This window comes from Cucurbita pepo, chromosome 3 (assembly GCF_057944985.1).
Source record: "Cucurbita pepo subsp. pepo isolate OVF chromosome 3, ASM5794498v1, whole genome shotgun sequence".
NCBI classification, from domain to species: domain Eukaryota; kingdom Viridiplantae; phylum Streptophyta; class Magnoliopsida; order Cucurbitales; family Cucurbitaceae; genus Cucurbita; species Cucurbita pepo.
In genome coordinates this window covers 14791851-14819453 of record NC_141800.1, presented here as the reverse complement: position 1 = coordinate 14819453, position 27603 = coordinate 14791851, and the positions used below count along the sequence as shown (strand labels likewise).

Below are 27603 nucleotides of genomic sequence, written 5' to 3'. Positions count from 1 at the left end.
AGTTTAAAATATTAAAACCGAAGAGACAATAATTTTTTTTTTTTAATGGTCAAAAGAATAAACTAAAATCATGATGAGATTGAGTCTAACAATAGGAAATTATGATTAAAAAATCTTTAAAAATATTCTTTATAATCATTTACCTAATAGAGAAATATGATAAATTACAAATGATACGAAAATAATAATAAATGAATACAAAATATGTTAAATATCTAGATATTTGTCTATAATAAACGGTCAAATATGATACATACAGTAAACCATAATTTAAGGCTAAATATCTTTAACAACCGCTCTAAACAACTTGTCAAATGGACAATATCAATTAATTAATATATAATTGTTAAAGTATAGTTTTAATTATCTATTTATTTTTTTTGTAAGGGACCCTACATAAAGTTTATTTATAAAAAAAAAAAAAGAGAGAGAGAGAGAGAATAAATAAAAAGAAATTATTTTAATGTTGATAAATAAAATAAATTTATAAATAACATAAAATACATAAAGCTTTTGATTATTAGGAATCAAAATTAAAAAAATAAAAATAAAGAGAAGAAAAAGAAGAAAAAAAAAAGTGTGCATTGATTCCTTCCATTAGCTGTAATAATTATATGAATTTAATTTAGTGATGAAAAATTAGGCATTCATTGGCTTTTGTACAAAAGCACCCTCCCCTCTTGACCCACAATTTTTTAGCTTAATCAAAAAATTAATGGAAATAATTGGAATTATGAGGGCAATTTAGTAAATAGCCATTTCATTTGGAATCTCCAACAACTCATTCATATGATCAGTCTTTCATTTTCTTTTTCTTAATAAAACAATTTTTTGTAAAGAAAATTATTTAATATGTCTTACGACATTATTACCTTATAACATAATAACCATAAACCGGGTGTTAGTGGGTTGTAAACTTTTTTACCTGACTTAACTGTTCGAGTTGTAAATTTTCAATTCAAACAGCTCTCGTTAAATCATGAGTCCAATTCAATCCAACCATAAAATTTTGTGTTAGGTTGTATAGGTTGTTCGAGTCATTTATTTAAATATATTTCTATATCCCAAGAAAAATATAAAATCATCATATTTATTGTCACATAGAGATGAGAATCCCCGTTGAAAAAAGAAAATAAAGGAATGCAAAGAGATTTCTTTATTGACTTTTACTTTTCTTTAATGACTGCAAAAGTGAAGAAGGAATCCTCTTTCAAACCTTCATTATTTGGTTTCTACTCTTCTCTCATTATCTATTCCACGACGAGTTTTCACATCGCGACATTGTTTGTTAATGATTTTCCTTGAGAAACCCTTCTCGACGGATGAACGGGACGAGGACAAATGCGGGGCTATGGCTTTTACTGACACTACATCCTTATATTAGCAGAAACTCTCCCAACGATGATCTACTTATGCTATTGTTCACAACTATTTTTCTCGTTGGAAAAGGTTTTTTCGATGTCCTTTTTGCAGTCATTAAAGAAAAGTAAATGTCAATAAGGAACAATTTGTGTTCGGTTACTTGTTGAACTTGTAGACATAATAGACATCATAATGTTAAACTCGCCCATCAATGTCATATCTAAAAGCAAAAACATTACTGGTATTGTTTATCTTCTTCCAAAATTACTTTGAAGTTGTTGTCAATGAACACCAGCCTCGGCGACCCGTCTTTTCTCTCGAGCTACTAGCATTTCATAATCCTGCAATATGCAATACATGGCATCGATATGAATGCATATGATCAATATATTTTTTTTTCTTCCTTTTCTTGTTGTTAATGAAAAATAATCACGAGTTACAAGGAGATTATAATAGAAAAACTTTCATAGTTACAAAAGTCAGAGTAGCACTTTGATTAGAGGCCAGGTACTAAGTACATTCACCAAGAGATGGTCAGAATTCTAGTAGTCATCATTTGTTTCCTATGTAACCACTCTTTGGAACTACGATCCTCCACAATAGTATGATATTTTATCCACTTTGAGCATAAACTCTCGTGACTTTGCTTTTGGTTATACCAATAGAGATAGTATTCCTTACTTAATAATCCTATGATCAACCCCTTAATTAGCCGACGTGGGACTCCTCTCCCAACAATCCTCCACAATCCTCATTTTGAGCAAAGTATATTATAGAGCCTCCCTTGAGGCCTATGGAGCCTTCGAACAACTTCCCCTCAATCGAGACTCGACTTTTTCTTTGGAGTCCTCGAACAAAGTACACCCTTTGTTTCACACTTGAGTCACTTTTGACTACACCTTTGAGGCTCGCAACTTATTTGTTCGACATTTGAGGATTCTATTGACATAACTAAGTTAAGGGCATGACTTTGATACCAGATTGTTGAACATAACTCTTTGTAGGAAACACTCACATTTTTTATTAACACCAATTGAGAAGAGATTACAAGAAACTCTGTAGAAACTACTGCACTATGTGCTTTGTATTTCTTGAGATGAAAACCTAAGTAAGGTGGAGGGGTCAGTCAATCTGTTCCTAAGATATCTATATCTTTTTCCAATAACTAGGTATAAAATACCAAGATCATTTTCTTAAAATATCTAGATACCTTTATTCCTAAAATATATAAATCATTTTACTAAAATAAATATACAATGGACGGATACAATTATTGGACTTGACCCTATCAGGCTAGTGATGGCAAGGTTCAACGTCCTTTCGTAGTTATAAGCGCTTTGTCTTTGACCCACCAAACCTGAAAACACTTCCAAAACAGTCCACAATGTCCTTTTGACGATAGATATTGCAGCCAAAAATCTATAAACTTTCAGAGTTTCCACATCCTTACAACACAAATAATGGAAGGATTTCTTTTCCGAATTCTACCTTGAGTATGAACACTTGTAGCTAAAATGGCTAGAAAATACACTCTAGGGAAAGGACACACGATTCGGATGTTTAGGAGGTACGTCTTTCCCAATGGAAGGTAAGTTCATTTGTCTACGTAGTAATTCGACCATACACGTATTCATCTTCCTAAGCTTCAACAATGCAGGTAAAACTAACATCAAGTATACGTATCCTACGTTTTCCCTATATAACAAGGTGATCAGGGAAATTACCTTCACAATAGCCTGTGCGCAAAACTTTCCCGAAAGAACAGCACCTTCCATGGAAGCTAAATACTTCTGTTTCGTGTAGTCACCAGCTAAATAAAATCCCTCGATAGGAGATCGTTGTAAGGGGCGACAGGGTTCACAGTCGGGAACAGTCTTATAAACAGACCTGTAACCAATATCAAATTAAGGAGTCGTAAATATATCGAATTTATTCTAGAAAAGACTAAACAGACTCTTAAGTTACTGATTCTATGTTTACCTTGGGGTTTTAACAACGTGGTACTTCATAATCTTAGCTTTGCTCTGATCAGCAGAAATTTCATCAGGAAATAGTTTAGCTAGTTCCATCATTGTGGCATCAATAATTTCCGAGTCGCTCCGGGAAATCCACTCTTCTGCAGGTGCAAAGACTAGTTCCAACATGGACTGGTTTGGGTTGTAATATTCCTGTATCAGAGAAGCAAGGGGAATATTACCGCTGAGAATACTAAACTGCCAGAGACGAGGATAGAAAAAGCTCCGAAAGATGCGGTCAATTAGAAAGGAATCAGCAACAAGTTGATCTAAACAAGTTGATCAACTGTTGTGGTTGTTGTTTTAGTGTAATGGTCCAAGCCCATCGCTAGCAGATATTGTTCTCTTTGGGCTTTCCCTTCCGGGCTTCCCCTCAAGGTTTTAAAACGCATCTGCTAGGGAGAGGTTTTCACACCCTTATAAAGAATGCTTCGTTCCCCTCTCCAACCGATGTGGGATCTCACAATCCACTCCCCTTCAGGGCCACGCGTCCTTGCTGGCACTCGTTCCCCTCTCCAATCGCGTGAGATCTCACAATCCACCCCGCTTCAGGGCCCAACATCCTAAATGGCACACCGCCCGATGTCCACCCTCCTTCAGAGCTTAGTGTCCTCGTTGGCACATCGCCCGGTGTCCAACACACCCGCTAGTAGATATTGTTCTTTTTAGGCTTTCCTTTCGTTCTCCTCTCCAACTGACGTAGGATCTCACATTACGTGTGCTTTAGAGTTAGAGCTTTTTCCTTTCCATTTTTTATCAATGGGAAGCTGTTTCTTGTTTTAAAAAAAGGTTCTTACAGCACAAACCAAATTTGATAACTTTTTGTAATTCCTTTATCAAAAGATGAAAGTAAGGGAAATATCTAACCTGAACCGAACTATCGAAAACCGATATTATTGATATGCATAGAATAAAGGAATAGCATATATCTTGCTTGAATGACAAAAATAATCTGCAAGTATTTACATAGTTGCAATCATACCTTACATGTAACCGACATGTCAGCATAAACACTAAGAAGCGGACTCCTGCATTCAGATAATGAAATAGAATATACTTAGTTTCAAGTGTAAAACCAATAGAAGTACCTGATTTCATGTAATCTTAATAAACAAAGAACCTGCTAAAAAGTAAGTGATCATATGTATTCTTCAGTTTCCGGTCAAACCTGCAAAGAAAAACAATATCACCAAATTACTGATAATATAAAAGCACATGTCCCATGTTTATATATCTTAACACTCATAAATTAATCGCCACGGAGAATGATTAGGGTATCCCAGTTAAGCTCTCGTCATCTTATAAACATCTTTAACGAACTCAAATTCCTTAACGAACTTGGAACTGTTCGAGACTTGAGAGTCTACATTTAGGAAACGTTCCCACCACATAGCTCCACACAACTTGAGCATGGGCAACCAACATGGGGAACTAGCTTGCTTCCGCTGGTGGCGGTGGGAGAGCTTACTGTACAAGATCAGATGTCATAATAATCTTGGAAAGCTAGTCCATTTAGATTTTTCGTAGTCATTCGAGTCATGATCTAGCATATCCTACCATATGTGGACATTGATAACTGGAACTCCAACTAATTTGTCCAGCTTTTTGAAGTACGGGATCTCTTTCCAGTCATTAGGTAGAAGAAGCTTCAGGATATCGACTGCGCAGGATAGATGCATATCATTTTAAGTGAAATGAAAAGATATAATATAATTATGCATATAAGATTTCACCAAAAATTATGTTACTTACCAGGAGTGGCAAATACATAAGCATCTCCTTCAATGACACTCCCATCGTTTAACAAGAACCTCTTCACTGTTCCATCATTGTTTAACTCAATTTTTTGTATCCTTGAATTAAGCCGTACTTCACCACCCAATGACTGAATATGCTCGACAATCGGCTCACAAAGTCTCTCAGGTGGATTTCCATCTAAGAAAGCCATCTTTGAGCCATGCTTCTCCTGCAGGAGTTACAAGTAAGAGAATTAGTGAGGCTCAGATCATAAGTAAAATTCATAATTCAATTCTCGACGAGTTGCCACGATTTCAATGACAGCCAGCATGTAGAGGTATTAAGATACTAACTAATTCATCAAATTTGTTTTGAAACCAAATAGTTAGGAAAAATACATAACGGTACGACAAAACGTCGTAGAGGGAGCGGAAACTGAAATAATTGAACTGTTTAGATCATCCATTTATCTAATTCATGTGATTAATTGATAAAGTTCGCACCAAAGAAGCATATGAAGGTTTCGAATTAGCTCATCTGAAGGCTTCGTCTTGGCATTCCTATTCAAGCTGTTCATGGGGTTTTCACTGGAGTGCCTTTATATTTCCTTTTTTTTTTTTTGCTTTTGTTTACTCACTTCTCGAGTTTATATCTTTGAGTATTAGTCTCTTTTCATTACATCGTTCAAAAACTTGATAAGGGAGTGAAAATTTATACCAGTAAAGGTGTGATCATTTACACCAATGAAGAGCATTAAAGAGAACCAATTCCATAAAGCTATCAAAAGAAATCAATTCAATAGTCTTATTGCGCAAAGAGCTAATCATACCTGAAGAAATCGATTCAAAGCAATCAAAATGCATTGCATAGAAAGTTCATCGGGGTTAATGAAGTTTAGAGCCTTTGACATGGCAATAAACACCTCAGTTGTTACACGATCAGGTACTCCCTGGAAAACAGAAAAAATAAATGTCAACACAGTTAGTAAATACTCCAAATAGCTAACAAATGAAAAGTTTTCTCCCGCAATATTTTTCTGGCTATATTTGTAAATTTTGGTCAACAGCCTAATTCACTTCTGGCGCCCTGTTTTTGTTGATGATGGAAAGATCTAAAGCTAGATTCTATCTTTGAACTTTATCCCACTGTAAAATCGACATTATCAGAACCCTTGTTTGCAATTTTCTCTTCATAATCTATCATGTGTAATGAGGTCATGGAGACCGGAGTACTTGTTCATTAAGCATAAGTGTAAGATCTCACATCGGTTGGGGAGGAGAATGAAGCATCGTTTATAAGAGTGTGGAAACCTCTCCCTAGCAAACGCATTTTAAAACCTCGAGGGGAAGCCCAGAAGGGAATGTTAAAAAATGACAATATCTACTGGCGGTGGGCTTGGGCTGCTACAAATGGTATCAGAGCCAGACACCGGGCGATGTGCCAACAAGAAGGCTGAGCCCCGAAGGGGGGTAGATTGGGGGTCCCACATCAATTGGAGAAGGGAACGAGTGTGAACGAGGACGCTGGGCCCCGAAAGAGGTGGATTGTGAGATCTCACATCGGTTGGGGAGGAGAACGAAGCATCCTTTATAAGGGTGTGGAAACCTCTCCCTAGCAGACGCGTTTTAAAACCTCGAGGGAAGCTAGCTACCATAATCTAAAATTCAGCTTTTGGAGATTCCCATTGGCAATTGTATCACCTAGAATCTGAAAGTTTCTTTCAGTGTGTGCTGCTCAGAGATTCAATCAAATAGTATGGCATGCTAATCATACCTGACTTCTCATCCACTCTTGCACAGTTAAATTATCTTGAGCCTCAACATATGATTGCCCACCAAGCATTGCCGGCAGGAGCCCAATCGCAAATTTAATTTTCTCTGGCCAAGTAAGCATCTCGTTGTTCCTTAAAATGGCCCATATCCCTGTCATCAATTCTCAAAGTTTTAGGAAACCTGAATTACTGGTAACATAAAATATTTCCAGAGACCAAAGGAAACAAAATGATGATTTATCAAATAAAGAAATGCATACAACCAGCATCATCGGTAGACTGTGCGACTCACATTCAGAACGCACAGGGCGTTACATCAATTCAGCACAAGATGATATGACATTCATTGTCAAAGAGAGAGAAGGAATTTCGCAAAACGACCCCAAGTAACCATTATAGCTCTAAGGCATATACTTATTCAAGAACTTTGTGAGGTAAATTATCAAACAAATCTAAAAATAGTTCCAACAGACCAACTAGCTAGCTGAGTGAACCACGCTACAGTACATGTTATAAGAAGTTTCATCATTGCAAATCAGGATTAGTCCTCTTTGGGCTTTCCCTTTCAGGCTTCCCCTCAAGGTTTTTAAAACGCGTCTGCTAGGGAGAGGTTTCCACACCCTTACAAAGAATGATTCGTTCCCTCTCCAACCGATGTGGGATCTCACAATCCACCCCCCTAGACCCAGCGTCCTCACTGACACTCGTTCCTCTCTCCAATTGATGTGAGATCTCACAATACACCCCCCTTCGGTGCCTAACTTCCTTGTTGGCACACTGCCCGATGTCCACCCCTTCAGGGCTCAACGTCCTCGTTGACACATCATCCGGTGTCTGGCTCTGATACCATTTGTAACAGCCCAAACCCACCGCTAGCAGAAATTGTCCTCTTTGGATTTTCCCTTTCGGGGTTTCCCTCAAGGTTTTTAAAATGCGTATGCTAGGGAGAGGTTTTCACACCTTTATAAAGAATGTTTTGTTCCCCTCTCCAACCGATGTGGGATCTCACACCCTCTCAGCGGCATAAAGCTTATTTCAGCACATTCGTACAATGTGTGCAGTCTTACCATTTATGGGTGCAGGAAGTACATCAGGGAAATCAAATCGACTGAACTCCCCCGGCTTGTTTGGCATAGCAAATATCATTGAATGTTCCTTCCACTGCAATCGGTCATTGATTCCAAGCTCTCCAAACAAGTTCTGCACATTGGGATAAGCCCCAACTTTTAAGCAAGAATAAACAAAGAAAAGGTCAGAAATTAGCATCTCATGCAAACGAGATATAACATATCTAAAGGTCTATAAATAGCTGGATGTATAACTTCTTTGAATAGGAAAATTTCCGGTTGTATCATTGACATTAGTTTTTTATCAGGTACAAGACAGTTTTAGAAATAGAAATGGCAATTATGGTAATATATTCATTTACATACATGTGGAGAATACTATAGATTATCAAACATAATGATCGAAGGCTAACCTCATATCTGAGTTCTTCAAAAAAGAAAGGACTAGGAAGCTTCGTCATGCAACAGTTTTGATGATGGTAGAAAAAAGGTTTTGAAAACCAAACTGAACTATAAGAATAGTTCGGGAATCAAAAGAAAACAAGACTAGTTTCTAACATCAACTGATCATAGCACTAGAAATATTGATTATCTGGATAATACTTACAAAATATGTGCAGGCCAGTCTCGTACCAGTCTCCGTCGTTATCTTTCCAAGCAGCTACCTACAAAGAAAGAGTGAACAAAATTTAATAGGAAAAATCATAATTCCTTACGACCTATGAAAACAACCAAGTATGGTTTAAAAGTTATTCTTTGTAACGGCCCAAGCCCACCGTTAACAAATATTGTCCTCTTTGGGCTTTCCCTTTCGAGCTTCCCTTCAAAGTTTTTAAAACGCGTATGCTAGGGAGAAGTTTCTACAACCTTATAAAGAATGCTTCGTTCCCATCTCCAACCGATGTGGGACCTCACAATCCACTCCCCCCCCCCCCCCCTCTCCTCGGGCCCAGCATCCTCGCTGGCGCTCGTTCCTCTTTCCAATCGATGGGAGATTTCACAATCCACCCCCCTTCGAGGCCCAGTGTCCTCGCTGGCACACCGTTTGGTGTCCACCCCCCTTCAAGACCCAAAGTCCTCGCTGACACATCACCCAGTGTCTGGCTCTGATACCATTTGTAACAGCTCAAGCCTACCGCTAGCAGATATTGTCTTCTTTGGGCTTTCCCTTTCAGGCTTCCCCTCAAGGTTTTTAAAACGCGTCTGCTAGGGAGAGGTTTACACACCCTTTTAAAGGGTGTTTCGTTCTCCTCCCCAACCGATGTGTGATCTCACATTCTTACAATAAAATCTGTAGAACTGCCTCAATGATAAATTTGAATAGAATATTGTCATGATATATAACAATATAACCCCTTTTTTTTCATTTTTGAAACTTAAGAACAACAAACTTGTTTAGGTTTGATAAAAGGAGCGAAAAAGGGGGTAGGAATAGGATAAAGAGATAGTATGGCTGTCAAAATATATATTAAATAAATTACATAAAGATGGTTCCCAACTACAGCATGCTCATAGGCCTGTACAAACCACCTTGACCTCCACTTTGCATCTCAAAATGAGTCCTTGCATCTCGAAATGATAGACACACTGAACTCCAAGTCTACTTAGAAGGAAAAGAAAAAGGTACAATTGGGGTAATCGTAATTCGTGCATGGAATGACCTCACACGACCGTTGTAACTTATAAGTACAACGACGTAGGGGAGGGGTTAGGAAGTAGACAATTTATGGCAAAATAGATAGTCTGTAAAAGAGTTAATAAGCAAACAATATTACTTCCAGCAAGCATACCTTCCCACCTAAAACATCTCGAGCTTCTAGTAAAACAGGTTTGTGGCCGGCATCGGCCAAATATTTTGCTGTCGATAAACCAGCCAATCCTATAGAGTTTAAAAACACGATTATACCATTACATATAAAGAAAAGAGAACACATTTTGTTATCAAACTAGGCATGGAGAGTTCCTGACCTGCACCAGCAATCACAATTTTCAACGGTTTACTGGGGCGTGCAGAAGCACGAAAGCTAGCAGATAACGACGCTGCTTCAAGGAAATTAGCAGTATCATCTATCTGTGGTCTAGGGTAATCCACACAAACGACCTGTTCACGAAAAAACAAGCTAACAATATCTAATTCCATTCAACAACAACACGAGAAACGAAATAGTCGAGGACCAACCTTTAGTTGTAGAGTTCCCTTAGATAGTTTCCTATTAACATATCTGCCAGAAACTTTCAAGCCCTCACCCACAAACTCACTACCCCAAAATGCTAAACCATTGCTTTTCTCACAACTTGAGGGAGAACAGCACCTGGTGGTTGATTTTGAGATACTCTTTTCCCACCTCAAGTTCAGAGCAGAGACAGACCCACATAGTGACATTTCACCCAAAACCCCCACTCCCTACAACTAAATCTTAGCTCAGAACACAACAATCAATCCTTCCACCAAATTAATCATTCACCGAAGACCCAGAATTTCAGTACTTCGGTGGATGAAATTAAACCAAGAATTACGATCAGAAATCACTTGTAGGCTTACAGAGTTGCCTTGTTCCTCAGCGTAAGGCTTGAATACGAACTCCAAAAACACAAAGAAGCACATAAACAGTATACCCCAGAGCAATAAATCCACTTCTCCGGCCACCACGATTCTAAATTATAATGAAAACACAACGATCACTTCAATTCTACGAACAGAGTGGATGAATTATTGAAAGAAAACTAAGAAATTGAAACGGAGAAGAAAAACGAAAAGGGGTATGACGAAAACCCACGAAGAATTCGTAAGTTACCTGCGGAGAAAGAGGTAGATTAGAGGAGTAGAGTACGCAAGCACTGGAAATGGAATTGGAAGAGACGTAGTCGTAGTGGGAGATGTGTGCAAAGCAGTTTCTAACACAGTTTCTTTCACATACTGAAATTGGGCGGTTTCCGTTTTCGCCTCTTATCTTCCATTGTGAGGAAAGGCCGTTTGGCCGTTTCCCAACTAAATGCCTTTTGCTTGCCTTACAGAATATTCTTGTTCCTTACTTTTTCTTCATATATATATCAAATAATTCATATTCAAAAATATAATAAATAAATCAATATATATACATATATAGTAAAAGGTGAGCGGGTCGGAGATGGGCTCGGAGACGAAAAAATATAATTATCTATTCTCTATCCTTGATCCCGTTTAGCTAACGTGAGAAATCTCTTCGTATTACTCCATTTTCCATTTAAACGAAAATTCTTGTCTCATTCGGACCACGATATTAAATGGAGATTTCTAATCATCTGAAACACCAAGGTCCTAATTTTATGAAAAATGTCATCAGAAATTGTAATGGCCCACGTCCACCACTGCGATATTGTCCTTTTTGGGCCTTCCTCTCAAGGCTTTAAGATGCGTTTGCTAGGACCAATATGGGACACCGCCCCCCCCCCCCCCCCCCCCTCACTAACACTCTTTTCTTTCTCCAATCGTTGTGGGACCCTCGCCAAATCCACTCATTTTGGGGCCCAACATAATTCGATGTTTGGCTCTGATACCATTTGTAACGGTCCAAATCCATCGTTAACAAGTATTGTTCTCTTTGGGTTTTCTCTTTCAGGCTTCCCCTCAAGCTTTAAAACGCGTCTGCTAGGGAAGGTTTTCACCTCCCCCAACCAAGGTGGGACATCGCAGGAATATCCATAAAATTTAGATATTAATGAAAATTATATGTAGGAAAAAAAATATCAATAATAAGTTTGAAAAAAAATTATTTTTTCACAATAATTTTATAATTCATAAGAATTTCTGGAGTTAATGTTAGATTCAAGTAATAAATAATATGAGTCAAATCAATATCTCAATCTTAGAGTAATTTAAAATTTAAATTTTATAAAGAAAAGTTTAGTTTACATTAATTAATAAAATTAAAAATAAATAGATGGAAAAAGAAAATAATAAAATCTATGGCGACACTAATTCTTGACCATTTGGGTTCAAGACGGTCTTTGATTTGGCCATTGAATTATGGATCAAATCAATTCAGAAAAATATACAGTAAAGAATTAAAGAAGATGAATCTAAAGAAAACAGAGGGAGAGAGCTTCATCGGCGAAGGCATGGTGCGGTGAGAAAATCAGTGGCCGGGACCTTTGGGGCTGGGGCCGGACGACAAGCGGCCGAGCCAACACGACACCGTATTCTTCGCCTGCTCGTACGCCGTCGGGTACATCTCCAAGTTACTGACGCTCGAGAAGTCTCCGGGCACCACTCTGGCGGCGTCCACGGCGGCGCTATTGCTCAAAAACGCCACCACGACGACGAGAATCATCAAAGCCGCACTCAATTTCCCGAAATTCATGTCCGAAGGCTGTGGCTTGCAGTGGCGTGTAGAGTGAAGGCAAGGTGTTCGATGATATGTCTGAGAGAAATTGCGGTTCAGAGAAGTTATGGGAAGGTGTTTGATGATATGTCTGAGAGAAAATGGAGTTCAGAGAACTGAACAGCGAAATGAAGGGAAGGTGTTCGATGAAATGTCTGAGAGAAAACGAAGTTGAGAGAAGGTATGGGTGAAACGAAGCGAATGTGTTCGATGAAATGCGCGAGAGACAGAGGCTTTATTTTATAGACAAATCGAATGGGTGGGGGATTGTTGGTGGGAAGTAGAGTCGTGGAAAGCGTAGGTTTCGTGTTGAGGAAGGAACTTTGATTTACTTGGTCGTGTTCTTGCAATGGCGCCGCGCTTGGGACTGCAATTGATGCTCACTCATGGATATTTCCAGGTACTTTCTCCTCGTTGCTACAGAAACACCCCCATAGTGTTGAATCTTCGTGTTGTGTGTGTGTGAATCATTGCTGGGTTGGATGAGTTTGGTAGATTTTTCAAACCGAAAGGCGATTTCGTTTTGGTTTTGGATCTGGAATTTTGAAAGTTTCTCCCATGTGTTTTGTTTAAGCTCTCTTCGTTGTGGCGGATGGTCAAAATCACAGAATTTAGTGCCTAGTCAATGAAAATCTATGTTTTCTTGTTGACCAACTTTTTTTTTCCTTTTATTTTTTTTAAATTAAACCGTAGAAAGTCAAATTTTTTACATTTTATTTGTTATTATGTCTTAATTAGTGGTTAGATGCTTTAGTTCATCGTTTTTGTCAGATTTAATCATAAGTCTATAACCATAGGATAAACTGTTGTTGGATGACTAAATGGATTGCAATATATATATATATATAGGTTGAGATTTAGTAATTTTTCAATATTTTGATGGATAAAAAATTGGTTTTTAAAATTTTAAAATTTTTAATTTAATTCTGATGATTACACCTATGGAAAAAAAAATATATAAACTTTTCTATTTGTTAGTTCCATACAAAATAAATAAATATTCAAATGAAAAAAATTACTATTTAAACCCGACTTTGAGATTTAGTTAAATCATATAAATTAAATTAAATTAAATTAAAACTTCTAAAACTATGGGACCAAATTATTAGATTGAAATCTTTAAAACCATTAAAAAAAAAGAATTTAAATAAATAAACAAACAAATAAATACTCGTTTGTGAGAATAGGGTTTAGATCTGAAATTTTGAATTGACTTTGGGCAATGGCTGTTTTTTGAACCGACCGTTCAAAAAGTGAAATAAATAATAAATAAATAAAAGAAAAATATCATTTTTTTTAAATAAATGACAAATTTTTGAATATTTAACTTTAAAAGAAAAAAATACCGACAAAATAAATAATAATAATTTGTACCATTAATAGGTAGCATTAATTGGTAGTTTAAACTCTAAATTGTTATAGGTGAATTTATTTAGATCATTTATTAATATAATTTTTACATTTTTAATATAATTTGTATATATATTACTAACTAATGATCTAATTTGGTTTATATTTTAAAATTTATAATTAAAATTATACCATTTTTTATTTTGAAATTTTAATGGTTACAGAAAAACTTCATAAATATATTTTATTTTTTCTAAAATAAAAAATATAATTTAACGACTAATATCTGCATCAAGTCTTTTTTTCAACCTAAATTAATATAATAATTTGTTGATTTGGTCTATTTTTTATAACATCAAATTATTTTTGGTCAAGTTTTTATGCGTCAATTCGCATAAATTAAATTAAATTTTAATTCCATGGCGTAAAAGTCCATTTTATATAATTAAATATATCTATTTCCAACTTAATTAATAAATTGTATTATAGTATCACCTCATTTTTTTTTTTATATATTTCTTGAAAATTCTGGGAAATTAAATAATATTCCTTTTAAATATTTATTTTGAAGCTTTAAAGCTATAAAATAAAAATACAGGCATTTAAAATAATTAATTAAATGGTCTCATGCTCATTTGGGTCCAAGATTTGAATATTTGAATTGACTAATTTTTTTTTTCTTTTAATTTTTCTTTATTTTCAAATAAATAAATAACTTTAAATGAACTAAAAAGCAAGAGTTTGACTAAGGAATTGGATGGCTTGCAGCAACCCAATACATAAAATTTATTTATTTTTTATATAAATTAGGTTAATAAATTTTTTATTTTAGATAAATTAGGTTTAGGTTTATAAATTTTTTATTTTTTTTTTCATTTACGAACATTCCCAAATATAAATATAAAAAATTTCAACACCTATATAGTAAATAATTATTTTAAATTTATCTTAAATTGAGAAAAATATATTTTCATTTTAATCTTTCTACTTTCGATAAATATTAAGTTTAGCCCGTGATTTTAGCCTATTATTATTATTTTTTAATAAAAAAAAAAGCTTATATTAGAAACCATTTATTTTTAAAAATATATATCGAGATAATATCTTTTGTTGCATGAAAATTACCACTATGATTTAACCATCTCAAATAAAAATCAACTTTGAAAGGCGAATGTTATAATTTATTGAAAGTATAGGGATTAAAATTAAAATTTATTGAAATTATAGAAATTTTGACTAAATAAAACTAAAATGAAACCCTAGAAATTCAAACATTATGATTAAATTGTTGAGGAAAAGTGTCCTAAACACAAATTTCAATTGCATGATGCAAACAGAAGCTAGCAAGCTTTTCTGCAAGCTGCCGATGGTATTTTGAACTTACAAACAACATTTGATCCCACAGATTCATCAATATATATGAACTAAACAAGTTCTGCAATCCATCCTCTGTCCAAAAATTGGAGTTTAGCTATACAATGTTTGATCTGTTTGGATCATTTTCTTACTGTACAATGTAATTCTAATGTGGAAGCCCATTAGATGTCACTTACTGACATGAAAATTTGGACATTAGAGATTCTAATGATCTGCCATACCCCTACAATTCTCTTGCTTTTTGCCTCAGTTCATTCAGTTCCGACTCGATCTCGGCATCACGAACCGGAAATGCGCTGCCAGAAACAGTTCTTCCTGGTGGAAGTTCTCCTTTCTGTACACAGAGAATCCCATTTTTATGTTCAAACACTAGAGGAATGTTACTCAATCTTTTTCATCCCCAAGTTCTAGGAGATGTTTCGAAAATTGAAAACTAACAGGTAACACAACAATATTCGACTCGAAAGATCCATCCCGGGCCCCACTATCAGCTGCCTAGCTCACCGCTAACGGATATTGTCTACTTTGGCCCATTACGTATCGTCATCTCTTTGCAGTCTCTATGACTAACACCAAACTCATAAAAAAAAGGCTCCAAACCGCACAAGCAAAGTCACAACTCCAAAGAATATGATCAAGTTGGGAGACCTCCTCGAAACCCTATCTAAGGTGTTAACTCTTTAATGGAGCACCTGCTAGATAAAAAAACTTAACCTTCTTGAAAATTTTCACCTTCCACAAAAACTGAATCACTCAAAGGAAAATGATTAACTAAATAAAGAAAACAGGAATGACACAAGAACCCTTCAGAAGAATCAGGGTTCAAGAAATGGACATCCCTTCTCTTTGGGCAACAATGAAACTCCCTAAGCACGGTAGAAGATCACTAACATCCAGCATTTTCATATTGGACAAGGCTCTGGAATCCCAACGAAGGGTAGGATATGGGTTGAGGACAATCACTACCAAATAGTTTCTCATCGAGGACAGTTGAATACGAGGAAACAAAAAGCAACAAATTCAGAGCAGTTCCCGCTGTAAAGTGTGAAGTGCATTACAAAGAATACGATCATAAAATAATATAACTTTAACCTAGGATTTTACCTTTGAGCTTCCAGATAACTCTTTCTTCAAGTTCGCTAGCTCATCATCGACTGATGAGCCCTCCAACAGAGCAAACTACAATATTGAAAATAGGTCAGAGCAAGAACAAATGTACTAACCTAGCAAACCACTGAACATTAGGCCAGATAGTATTATTTATAATGCCTTGGAGCCTCAATAACAAAGAAAAATCCAGAAACTGATTTCCATGACAGAAGACTAAGTTCTATCAAAGAACCAGGTGTATTTTTATCTTAGGAAAAAGATATTTTGTCACACTTTATAGTAACAAATTATTTTCAAAATTAGCCAACAAACAGATCATTTTTTTAATTAAAAAAAACAGAGAAATCATTTAGTTTGTTTACCAAGAAAAGATGTTATTTTGGAGTTATTCCTTACAAAATACCTAACCAAAGAAGTAACTGAAGTTCTGGAAGGAACAAAATCAGAAATTTGCCCCCTCTTAAAGATCTTTAATATAAATGGTACCTGTACTCTGTGTTTTTAAGCTCAATCAATAAAATTAAGCACAAAATAAATTTGGAGGGAAAACAGAACTGTTACCTTTCCTTCAAGATCGTCAGCAGTTAACTGTCCAAGAGCTTCTGCTTGAGACTCCATTGCCATAACTACCAAGATTTTGAGGAATGAAAAATATACAAGAATCTCATTACGAAAACTTGTCTAAATAAAGTAATATTAGCTTAAAAAATCTTCTGTTTGAAAGATCAAGCAATGATAAAAAACTGAACCAAAGATTTGATTCAGCAATGAACTGTAATAACCATGTCAGGGATCCATATACATGAAAGAAATAAATTGAAATGTTCATGTAAAGGGAACTTGAATCCAAGTAAAGGATGGGGGCCTGCTTGGCCACCCAGCCAACAAAGGGCTCACATCACTATGCAAAACTGCATAGTGAAGTTACAGGCATGGATTCATATGTCGAACAAAATAAAGTGAAGATAGAGTTATTGATGTAAATATTTGATCATAAGGGAAATTTGAAAGAAAAAAAAAATCAAAATATCAGATAGTAAATGAAGGCTAACTTCACTTTGAAATTTGTCATTCAAGTCCTACAATAAATGAGGGACATAATTTCCAAGTTTTCCAACAAAGGGACAGTTTAAAAGGTGGAATTTGGAGGCTAACATGGAAGGAAGAGAGAGGCAATAGCAGTGGCTACTGGCTAAGGTACCAGTAGTAGGGATGTTGGAGGATTTGATCCATGTTAATAGGGAAGAATGGTCGCTAGGGAAAATGATAAATAATGTCAAATCTTATATTTTGATGGAAAAGATAGAAAATGAAGAAACCAAATATCAGTAAAGAATATAACTTTTAGCTTGCCACAAAACAAACTTCATCTCCATAAGAAAAAAACTTAATTAAATTTCTATGTAGTAAACAATGACGTTATTCTCAACATGAAAATTTAATTGAATTAAAAGTAAGATCTAAACGGGAGTGATTTCAGAGGTAACATGCAAGCCTAAGTTGGACTTCAATATTTCATTTCCTTACCTTTCTCTTCCATCTTCTCGAAAGCAGAAAGAGCACTGCTTGTGTTAACATTGCCCAACATTTCACTCACTTTGGTTGCAGTCCTAAATCCACAGAAAGGTGGTATCAGCAACAATATGTGAAGAAACTCATGAAAAAAGTCTTTTAACAATCTACAATTAGAGCACAAACTTCGCAGATTGCGCACGTGCTTTCAGTGTGTCTTTCTTCGATCTTGCCTCTTGTATCTTGCTCTCTAATAGCTACAAAGAAAAGTTTCTTCGGTAAAATAGTACGACATTGGCTAATTATCCTTGTTTAGAAAGCATAAAGTCAGAATCCAGCTAATACTCGAGCATATATTACATGACAACTACCTGTTTCTAATTCTAATCATATACGCAACCTATCAAGATAGACTAAAAGAGTAATAGGTATCTGCATTATCTAAACAAAAAGAAGAGTACTAAATTTCCCAATATCTATTGACTACAGCAATTACAAAAATGTTCTTTACATATTCTTTCATAGCTCCAGAACAAAGACGGATTTCCTCATTGGTTTACACAAATGATTTATTCGTTCACATTGCCTACAAGAGTTATACATTTGGGCTATATTCTAATTTTTTTAATAGAATATAATTTTAAAATAAAGTAGAACTTCATACCCGTGTATTAGAAACAAGATTTTCCACAACATTCTTCTGCTGATCAAGTTGAGCTTTCAAAGAATTTGCATTATCCTGATGTAGAATAAAGTGATCATCAGTCACAATAAGTCAATAATCTTTCCATACAAAATTGAAATTTGAAATTCAAAATTGTTTCTAACAGCGTACCTATAGAAGAGAAAATAACATGAGTTGCATTTTGGACAAAAAGTTAAAAAGATTCTTTCAAGTTGGTAAATACCTTCTTGCAAATATAACTCTATGAAGAAACCAGCATTCATTCATAAATTCAAAGATCATGCATGTTAAGGATGTGTCATAAAACGAACAAAAATTACCGTAAAAATCATGCTGACTGAACACTTCACATGAAAATAACTGAAACTTTGGCAAACGTTCCAAAAAGAATGTTTATCATGAAATATACAAATCAATTTTGGAGAAGAACTTGATCTAACTTACAGCAAATGATTTGCGCCTCTTCAAAGCTTCTCGAGCAAGATCATCATCTCCCTTTTGGAGAGCAAATTGTGCCTTTCGATACCTATATAAAAAATTGAAATGAAAGGTGAATGGCTATCGATCTTCTAAGAATTTTATTTTGGAGGAGAAAAAATCTATTGATGAATGAAATAAAGGAAGTTAATAGACTCTCAACCACCAAAGGGTGTATATTACAATGAAAGATCTCCAACTGTAAACACTCTACTAAGAAAATGGAGAATGGTTATAGAGTTTTACCAATCATCAGCAGCTTGCTGTGCAGATTTGTACTTGTTTTCCAAGCGCTTCTGAGAAGCTAGTACCTTCAATAAAAATGATCAGTTTTACAGATGAAAAATGGAAAACCAATGAAAGGCAAAGAGGCCCCATCTTTCTATTTAAAATGACTATATGGAACTAAAGGTGAAGAAACTATATAATGAGGCAGCAGTTAAAGTAAGACATATTTAGTATATTTGCTTGCCTTTTGCTATAAAAGTTATTTATTTTGTAGATCTTAATTGGTTAAGGTGCCTCGTTATTTCACATCCTTATGTATATTTCCTAATAGCATGCAACTTCTAATTTGCAATTTATGGACCTGAATCATGAATAAATTATAAATGAAAGTTGAAAGGGAAGAAACAACACTACTGTCTCAGAAGTAAAGGACAACACCCAAGGTAGGGCAGGCAGAGAAAAATGGTAAATACGTGTTTCTGAAACTTACTTGTGCTGTGGCTTGACGCATCTTTGTCAAATCATCATTCATTTCAAGCACTGTCTGCTCCAGGATTTTCTCAGGATCCTCAAAGGAACTTACAAGTGCATTTGCATATGACTACTCATGAGAAAGCAAATGTCATGGTTATCCACAAATTCGTGAAGTTCCAGAGATTACTAAACCAAGGGATGAATCAATTCAAAGTTACCTTTACCACCCTTGCAAAACGGTCAAACAGGTTCATGCGAGCACCAAGAGCACCTCCACGTCTACAACCATGGGATCGATCAAGATGCAAAGATTTCATCTCTGTAATTTGTAAAATGTTCCCTGTTTGAAAAATTATTATTTCATGTTAGAATAATTAAGTTTTAGGATCAAATCTATTTTGATCAATAAAATTTGAACTAAGTTTCTATTTGGTCACTCAATTTTCAAACTAAACAGTTTTGGTTCTTAAGATTTTATTTTATTTTTTGATACCCTTGAGTGCAGGCATGCTTCTTGACTATTCTCATGGGACAACTAATGACCCTACTATATTTGGTTGTTAAGATAACTCGTAGAATATTAAATCCTAAGTAGGTAGCAACCATGATTTAAATTTGTTCCCTTTAAGCCCTTTATTATTGACCACTAGGCCAACCAATGGTGGTTTTTAAGATTTGAATTTAGTCTTTATTTGGTCTTTGGGGTTTCAATGGTGAAATGTTCAGTCCAACTGTTTGACTTTGATTTCTACTTGGTCTATGACGTTTGAAATTAGTTTCGAAATTAATTAAAAGCATTCTACTTTTACAGTACAAAGTACATGGGATGTTTCCAAGTTAGCTCAGCATGGCAGTTTTATAAAGGAACCAACTCCAAAAATTGTAGTTAAAGTGTCAACGGCTTATTGCAGTCTGTTCTGGCTTAACACAAATCAGACGGAGCAACCTATGATCAACTATGTCCAGCAACGAGTTCCCCAAACTCATGATAAGATGGCACATTTTTGCCTCATATTAGCCAATCAGCTCACTGATCCTAGATTAATGTTTTAAAAGGCTTACACCATCAGAAATCAAATATGCTTTCAAGGCTTACATCAGCTCACATTTTTACCTTTGAAGCGTATGCACTCTTTGGATCACAAAAGTGGGTTACACCTCTTACAAAAGTAATAATAATAATAATAATAATAAAACAAAACAAAACAAAATACAAGAAGAGATCCACAAAAAAGAATGGCCTGGCCAAGTTGGGGAAAGCATTACTTGCAGTAACTACAGATATGACCACCTTTTGGTGACCGAAAATAAGGAAATTACAAAATGAATCAAGAGCCCGAAGGAAAACATTAAAATACATTAAATTAAAACATCCTCCCACATATTATCTCACCTAAAAAACAATTTCCTGTTCCTTTCTAGCCACAAAAGTTATAAAAACTGCTAAAAAAAAAAAAAAAAGGAGAACTAGCCTACCAAAAGAACACGGCCACTTCCTTGAAGTGGAGGGTCCTAGATAGCCTTCCCAAGCATTTCTCGAGGGTTGAAGTATTTATGGATCGTGAAATGGTTAGATGTATATAATTAATTTTAAGCAAATACACACAACAGCGTTCTTTTACTTCCTGTTTGATCCTAGGATCACACCTTTCATAGCACAACATCTTCACCATTATGATTCCAGGCGTGATCTTTAATCCTTCCACATTGGGATCTATACTCCTCTAAATGACATGTCATGGTCATTAACATAATTTTTTTTTTCCCCCTCTCTTTGATTCCTAAAATTTGTTCAATCCATCCACCCTCCACCATAGCGTATTGACTTGATAAGTGAAGTCAGTTCGACAAACGGCACAAAGATGTTAATCGAACACTCAAGAATCTTCTCTCTCTTGTAGGTCATCGAACATCAACAGTAGATTTTCTGTAAGCATTTGGGTAAAGGATCTACAGGTTTTACCTAGGAAGAAGATTTTTTAGACCTAATAGTCATAGAAGGTGATGGTCTGACAATCATACATGCAACATAACCTCTCCATTTATTCCATGTCTCTCTCTTTGATATGCCCGACAAGGCTATGTGTTCTGTTAAAAAAACTTTTCAAAGATTTCCTTTGGAAAGGCACAGACAAGGATGGAGGCTCTCATTTAATCAATTGGTAGAAAGTGCAGCTTCCCATTAAGTGGGGGACTAGGCATTGACAATTTAAACCATGAATTTTTCCCACATAAAATTCTTGATAGGTGTTCATGATAGCTTTATGTTGATGTAAATATACTCTCCTTTTACTAATTGTTGCTTCAATGATATTTTGGCAAATTGGAAAAACTCGTTGTAGTCTTCATCGGCATGAGGTTTCCTCTTCTTCCCCTTTCTACATTTTTCATTCACTCATCGAAAATTTGTTTCCCACTGGAAGAAAAAATAGATCTATTGAAAAAAGAAATAGATTTCTCTTTAACTTACATTGAATTAACTAGTTTCTATATCTTATGTCAACGTTGAGACCGTCTTTCAAATATCTTTGAGATCATGTAATTAAGATGTTAAAAGTTAAATAACTGACAAGTAATGTGACCACGAATAAGTAGTAGAAGCAAGTGGTAATCCCAATTCAAATTGATGAGCATAAAGGGGCCAAGGATCAGTGGGCACCAAAGAAGTTTCGGGAAAATTCTTAATATTAATCCAACAAAGTAAACACAAATTCCAAAATCTAACAAAAAAATTAGGAAGGCAATAAGAACAAGGAATTCTTCAATCTCCAAAAGCAGGTCCAAATGATTGGGAAAAGGCAAAAGCGTAATTACAACAGATCCACACAAAATCAAAATGCCCAAATTGCAGGACAGCCAATTAATAATCACACCACCACACAATGCTATACCCTGCAAAGCTTAAAACCCACTTTTCTCAGGCACCAAGATGCTCAATAATCATTACACAAACACTCCTAAACTCGAAGAACGCACAATCAAAACAAACTATTCACCAAGTATAATTCAATTCAAATTTCTCACTTACTTCCGACCAACCAAACGAAGAGCTGTAATCAACGAGAAAAGCAAACAATACCTCCGCCATTAAGGAAGGACGTTCTTAAGAGCTTTGTGGCGACACAGAGGGTAGCGGGCTTGGAAGAAGAGGGTTGAAACGAAGAAGAAGGAGTTGAAGCCAAAGCTAATCCGGTAAAAACGTGGGTTTGGACAGCCATGAGTGATCAATCCAAGCCAAGCCCAAGCAAGAATGTTGCAGAAAAGAATTGAGAAATTGTGTTGAGTTGAGATAGATTGAAGATAACAGAATCACTCGTGTTCCTCCGTAATCGTTCGTTCTACACGGTTTTTGGCTTTTTGGTCCAACAAAACCGACTCTTCACTGAACCGGAATTGCCATTGTCTGGTTCGTCCCACTCGTTCTTAAATGTTCATTTTTTTAAATAATAATAAATAATAAAGTTGTTCGTATAAATCTAGGTAAATGAAAATTGTCTCCAACTTAGCTTGTCTCTACACTAAGCCAAGTAAGGCAAGTCACTTGGCTCGATCATACCTTTACTCTAGGCCAAGGTCTCTCATATACAACGTCATATCTCAATTATCATCTTGGTTCTCAACAACACAACTATGCATCGTGATGTCATCCCATATCTTGAGATAGCTTAACCATGTTGGCTTGCTCGGATGTGTCTATTGGGACCGACCCATGCACTGTTTATCTCATTTGGACATCCCGAACATTTATCAATTTGGGTTCTCATCAGGATATGAACTCTCCCGTGTCCATACTGTGTCACTTATAGACTCCATATCAGATAACGGGAGCATATACCAACCTTCAATACATGGGGTTGAGTGCATTGCCTACATACCCATGGCGATCGACACTATTCTTGAAAGACCCATTTCAAAGGAAGACGCTCGAGACGCTCGCCCACGCTATACCCATATAGCTAGAAAGGGGAGAGAATAAATAGAAATAAGATAATTATATTTATTTATTATTTTTTTTAGTGGGAAAAAATAAGATAATTAGAGGGATTGAAATGAAATTTAAAGAGCCACATGGGGATGCCAACTGGGCAGCTATTTAAACCGAAGGTTCAAGATTTCGTTATCCGTTTCCCAACGGTGCCAACACCTTGCTCTCAATTTTCCATGGCGTCTTCCGCCTCCTCAATGTTGCTCCCGCTTGGTAATAATTCCTTTTCCTTTTGATTCTTCATCTCTACAATCTCGATTTTCATTTTAATCACAGTTTTACTTCTGTTCCATCTCTTGATTCACTGTTTTAGTCCACTGATTTTGTCTCGTTTTCTCATGTTCTGTTCTGGGGATGAATCGATAAATGTGGGCTCTGGATCTTTTAATCTTCGTTTAGAATTTAGAATTTGGTGTTGCTTTCTTGTTGATATTCTTATTGATATCATCTTTGAACTGTTAGTTGACACTACCTAATGTTTAAAGATGGCGAAATTTTCTAATGTTTGAAAAATGCTGAAGAAAATGTCGATTTTACATGGCGACTCGGGAGGAAAAAACACGGTTTGTTATCTAAGATGATTAAACAATGTGGGCAGGAACATATTATATGTATATGTTTTATGAGTTTAGCAAGCTTGATGAAACTGACATGTTAGATTATGCTGATGAAATTGAATTCACATAATCAAGGGGAAATGGGAAAAAAATAAGAGATTGAGTGAACTTTATTTCAAGCATCAAAATGTCTGGATTAATCTTGAATTCAATATAATATGGTATCTTAATAACTTGTATATTTGTCCTCTTTCAACTTGTCTTCAGGTTCTTCCATCCATTCAACTTGTGAAAATTCCTAGTGGTTACGACAATCATTTTTCCTAAGCTTGGACAAATTTATGTCTGTATATTATCGAAATGTTTATCTTTTGTTCATATTCCTATGCCAGTGAGACTTTAGGTTGTGTGAGAAACAACTCGATCGATTTCTTAGAACTTCTAACGTTTTGGTCGATGGTGCATGCTTTGTGCCAATTGAGCTATATTCATGTTGACACACTTAGAAGAGTTAAATACTTTTTTTATTTATTAATTATCACTAGGGGAAGGGCACATTGTTTCGGAATGTAGACTATACACTAATTTAATGTTTGATGAAGTGCACATGCATAAGTTATATTTTCAATCTGTACTTGAACATTTTAACCTTATACTTTGAGATTCATCTCTTCGATGCTCATCTTGTTGCATGAGTCAGGTTCAGCTTCTGGAATACACCAAAGAATTTCCAGTGATAAAATACGACCTCTTGTTGTGCGCTGCTTGAATGCCAATATCAATGCAAAAGAATGGCGGATGAAAGAGTATGGGAAGGAACTCAATTTGACTAGAAGAAGAGAGATGATTGGTTTAGTTTGTGGAATGTCCAGCCTCGTGATAGATGTTCTAAATGCCAAGGCAGCTGGCTTGCCTCCAGAAGACAAGCCAAGATTATGTGACGATGCCTGTGAGAAAGAACTTGAAAATGTATGGTGAGGTTACATGTCCTTTCATTAACTTGGATTGTATATCAATTAAGTTCGCGAGTTCTCCGCCCGGTATCTTCTCGTCTCTTCCTAAACCTTTCTCCTATTCTCTTCCTACTTCTTGTATTATCTTGATACTCTAGTTTCTTTGACCCAATACCACTCCTAATTCTTTTTTTTTTTCTTTGTCCTGCATCTCTTCGTTCTAACTTTTCTTCGATGCTTAAAGCTGATTCTTATGGGGGATACATTGTTAGAGTTGGACATTTAAATCTTGATGGACAACTGTGACATTTTTATTAGTTCATTTAAACATTCATGTCTAACAACATTTTATATTATTCTAACCACTATGGGCTGACCTGGTGGTCAATAAGGGGAAATGTAACAATAAATGGTTTACAGGAGTGGGTTTAATATATGACAACCACCTCTCTAGGATTCAATATTCTATGAGTTTCCTTCATGCAAGCTGACTTAGATACTCATAGATATTGAACAAATATATTCTATATCATTCAAAATTGCACCAAACAACTTCAATGTCTTAAAGTTCGGGCTGCACTTGTATATTTAAGACTAACTTTCTCATTTGCAGATCCACCTAGACAATGACTTTTGGAATTCTTATTGTTCATGAAGGTTCCTATGGTCACGACTGAGTCTGGTTTGCAGTACAAGGACATCAAAGTTGGTGGAGGCCCCAGTCCACCTGTTGGATTTCAGGTCTGTTATTTGTTCTGTTTTCTTTAATAACTTGTATTAACCCGACAGTAGACAATTATTTATCCAGGTTGAAATGAATTTGTGAGTAAACAGTGAAAAAAGTTCAAGAATTTTGGCTTTTACCTCAATGTCTAACCTTTATGATGATTTACACACAGGTGGCGGCAAATTATGTTGCAATGGTTCCATCTGGACAAATTTTTGACAGGTTAAGCCGAATGCATTATGTGGACGCTATCAATTGACTTGACCTTAAAATATTAATCTGCCTTCCATTTTATATAGTTCACTTGAGAAGAAGCAGCTTTACATTTTTCGCGTTGGATCTGGTCAAGTAAGTGCTTTAAGTGCCTTTTTCTTTTCTAGTCCTTTGGGTCCATGAGTTTATTACTGTTTTTTGAAACAATCGAATAAAACAGGTGATCAAAGGACTTGATGAAGGGATTTTAAGCATGAAAGTTGGTGGGAAGCGTCGACTGTACATTCCTGGATCTGTAAGATGTGTTTTCTCTATTTCCTCTCGGAGTTTTTTCAACTTATTTCCCTCCTAAAATCAACCCATTAAAACTACTAGGAACGTAGGAGCTAATAATTTCAGTCTTGTAAAATTAATTTGACTGTTTGGAATGATACCTAGAGATTGAAATTCAAGAAAAATAGAAGCAGAAATATATTGCAATATGGGGTAGAACGAGATAATCAACTGGAAAAGGAAAGTGGACCGTTGGAGAAAGTAGGAGGTGTGAGATCCCACGTCGACTGGAAGGATAGCAAAACATTCCCAACATTCTTTGTAAGGGTGTGGAAACCTCTCCTTAGTAAACGCGTTTTAAAACCGTGAGGCGGACGGCAATATGTAACGGGCCAAAACGGATAATATTTGTTAACGGTGGGCTTGAGCTGGTTACAAATGGTATCAAAAGCCAGACACCAAGCAATGTGCCAGTGAAGGCGCTAGGCCTCCAAGGGGGGTGGATTGTGAGATTCCATATCGGTTGGAGAGGGGAACGAAACATTCCTTATAAGGGTGTGGAAACCTCTTCCTAGTAGACTCATTTTAAAACCGTGAGGCTGATGGGGAGGCCAAGCAGACAATATCTACTAGCAGTGAGCTTGGGCTATTATAATATCCAACCGACCATCTTTCAAGAGAGTAACATCACATTATAATTCTTTTTCAATGTTTGTGTTCCTGTAGTTGGCATTCCCAAAAGGCCTGACATCAGCTCCAGGAAGGCCAAGGGTAGCTCCAAGTAGCCCTGTGGTATTTGATGTCAGTCTGGAATACATACCAGGCCTTGAAGATGATGAAGAGTGAGTAGCCATTACAATAATCTCTTGAATCTCTCATTCCTTTACCAGAGGAAAAACAAGCCAGAAATTTGTATATGATGAGAAAACACTTGCTGTTATGCTTCAGTTTTCCCCCCTGCCTTGTTATGAGTATATAATTATATTTGATGAGGAAAAGTTAAGAACTACTGAATTATGTATCTTTCTTCACCTTGATTTAGAACTCTCTTCCTATAAACCACTATTTATAGGGATTCATAAAATGGAAATTCAGTTCCCAAAATACCTTCACTTCTGTTATGAGTTATTGGACCAAAATATGTTATTTGGGACTTGTTTCACTATTATTTTATGGGTAACTTTTGCTTAAAAGAATTGTCTCCCCTTGTTAATCATATTTTCGGACTCTAAAAAAATTTTAATTTATAATTTAAACTCAGTCACATTTTAATTTTAAAATGAAAAACAATTTGACAAAACGAATATGTTGACAGTAATCTATGAGATGTCGATAGACAATTTTCATCCATATATGATAATAACATATT

General features: G+C 35.7%; 3 protein-coding genes across 3 annotated transcripts; 1 reads left to right on the top strand and 2 right to left on the bottom strand.

Moving 5' to 3' along the window:
• Positions 1 to 1071: 1071 nt before the first annotated feature.
• LOC111790786 (15-cis-phytoene desaturase, chloroplastic/chromoplastic) lies at positions 1072 to 10741 on the bottom strand. Its single transcript, XM_023671843.2, has 14 exons — positions 10132 to 10741; positions 9921 to 10053; positions 9743 to 9831; positions 8560 to 8617; positions 7953 to 8108; positions 6888 to 7036; positions 5944 to 6063; positions 5130 to 5343; positions 4935 to 5037; positions 4498 to 4545; positions 4360 to 4405; positions 3343 to 3530; positions 3087 to 3249; positions 1072 to 1703 (listed from the first exon to the last, which is right to left on the bottom strand). The coding sequence occupies exons 1-14, from the start codon at positions 10333 to 10335 to the stop codon at positions 1644 to 1646; spliced, it is 1731 nt and encodes a 576-aa protein (XP_023527611.2). The 5' UTR covers positions 10336 to 10741; the 3' UTR covers positions 1072 to 1643.
• Positions 10742 to 15012: 4271 nt separating this feature from the next.
• On the bottom strand, positions 15013 to 22855 carry LOC111791534 (membrane-associated protein VIPP1, chloroplastic). The gene is made up of 12 exons (XM_023672918.2): positions 22606 to 22855; positions 19745 to 19866; positions 19543 to 19653; positions 19071 to 19135; positions 18792 to 18873; positions 18327 to 18401; positions 17849 to 17919; positions 17678 to 17760; positions 16712 to 16776; positions 16145 to 16219; positions 15251 to 15374; positions 15013 to 15191 (listed from the first exon to the last, which is right to left on the bottom strand). Exons 1-11 carry the CDS (start codon positions 22742 to 22744, stop codon positions 15264 to 15266), a joined length of 999 nt encoding a protein of 332 aa, XP_023528686.2. The 5' UTR covers positions 22745 to 22855; the 3' UTR covers positions 15013 to 15191; positions 15251 to 15263.
• A 722-nt stretch (positions 22856 to 23577) lies between these two features.
• On the top strand, positions 23578 to 27338 carry LOC111790456 (FKBP-like peptidyl-prolyl cis-trans isomerase family protein). The gene is made up of 7 exons (XM_023671352.2): positions 23578 to 23724; positions 24769 to 25037; positions 25679 to 25762; positions 25921 to 25970; positions 26048 to 26096; positions 26182 to 26256; positions 26961 to 27338. Exons 1-7 carry the CDS (start codon positions 23595 to 23597, stop codon positions 27078 to 27080), a joined length of 777 nt encoding a protein of 258 aa, XP_023527120.2. The 5' UTR covers positions 23578 to 23594; the 3' UTR covers positions 27081 to 27338.
• Positions 27339 to 27603: the final 265 nt, after the last annotated feature.

Bases quoted from the DNA above. Each gene is read 5' to 3' on its own strand.
- LOC111790786 (XM_023671843.2), bottom strand. From the start codon at position 10,335: ATGTCACTATGTGGGTCTGTCTCTGCTCTGAACTTGAGGTGGGAAAAG. The intron at 7,037-7,952 runs GTAAGACTGCAC...AATTGATGACAG, and splicing joins ACTTCCTGCACCCATAAATG to GGATATGGGCCATTTTAAGG. The intron at 6,064-6,887 runs GTATGATTAGCA...TCTGTTTTCCAG, and splicing joins AAGAGTGGATGAGAAGTCAG to GGAGTACCTGATCGTGTAAC.
- LOC111791534 (XM_023672918.2), bottom strand. From the start codon at position 22,744: ATGGCTGTCCAAACCCACGTTTTTACCGGATTAGCTTTGGCTTCAACT. The intron at 17,920-18,326 runs GTATGAAGTTCT...TTTTCTTTGTAG, and splicing joins ATCTTGTTTCTAATACACGG to CTATTAGAGAGCAAGATACA. The intron at 15,375-16,144 runs GTAAAATCCTAG...CTCTGTGTACAG, and splicing joins AGTTATCTGGAAGCTCAAAG to AAAGGAGAACTTCCACCAGG.
- LOC111790456 (XM_023671352.2), top strand. From the start codon at position 23,595: ATGGGGATGCCAACTGGGCAGCTATTTAAACCGAAGGTTCAAGATTTC. The intron at 23,725-24,768 runs GTAATAATTCCT...TGCATGAGTCAG, and splicing joins CTCAATGTTGCTCCCGCTTG to GTTCAGCTTCTGGAATACAC. The intron at 25,971-26,047 runs GTTAAGCCGAAT...CATTTTATATAG, and splicing joins TCTGGACAAATTTTTGACAG to TTCACTTGAGAAGAAGCAGC.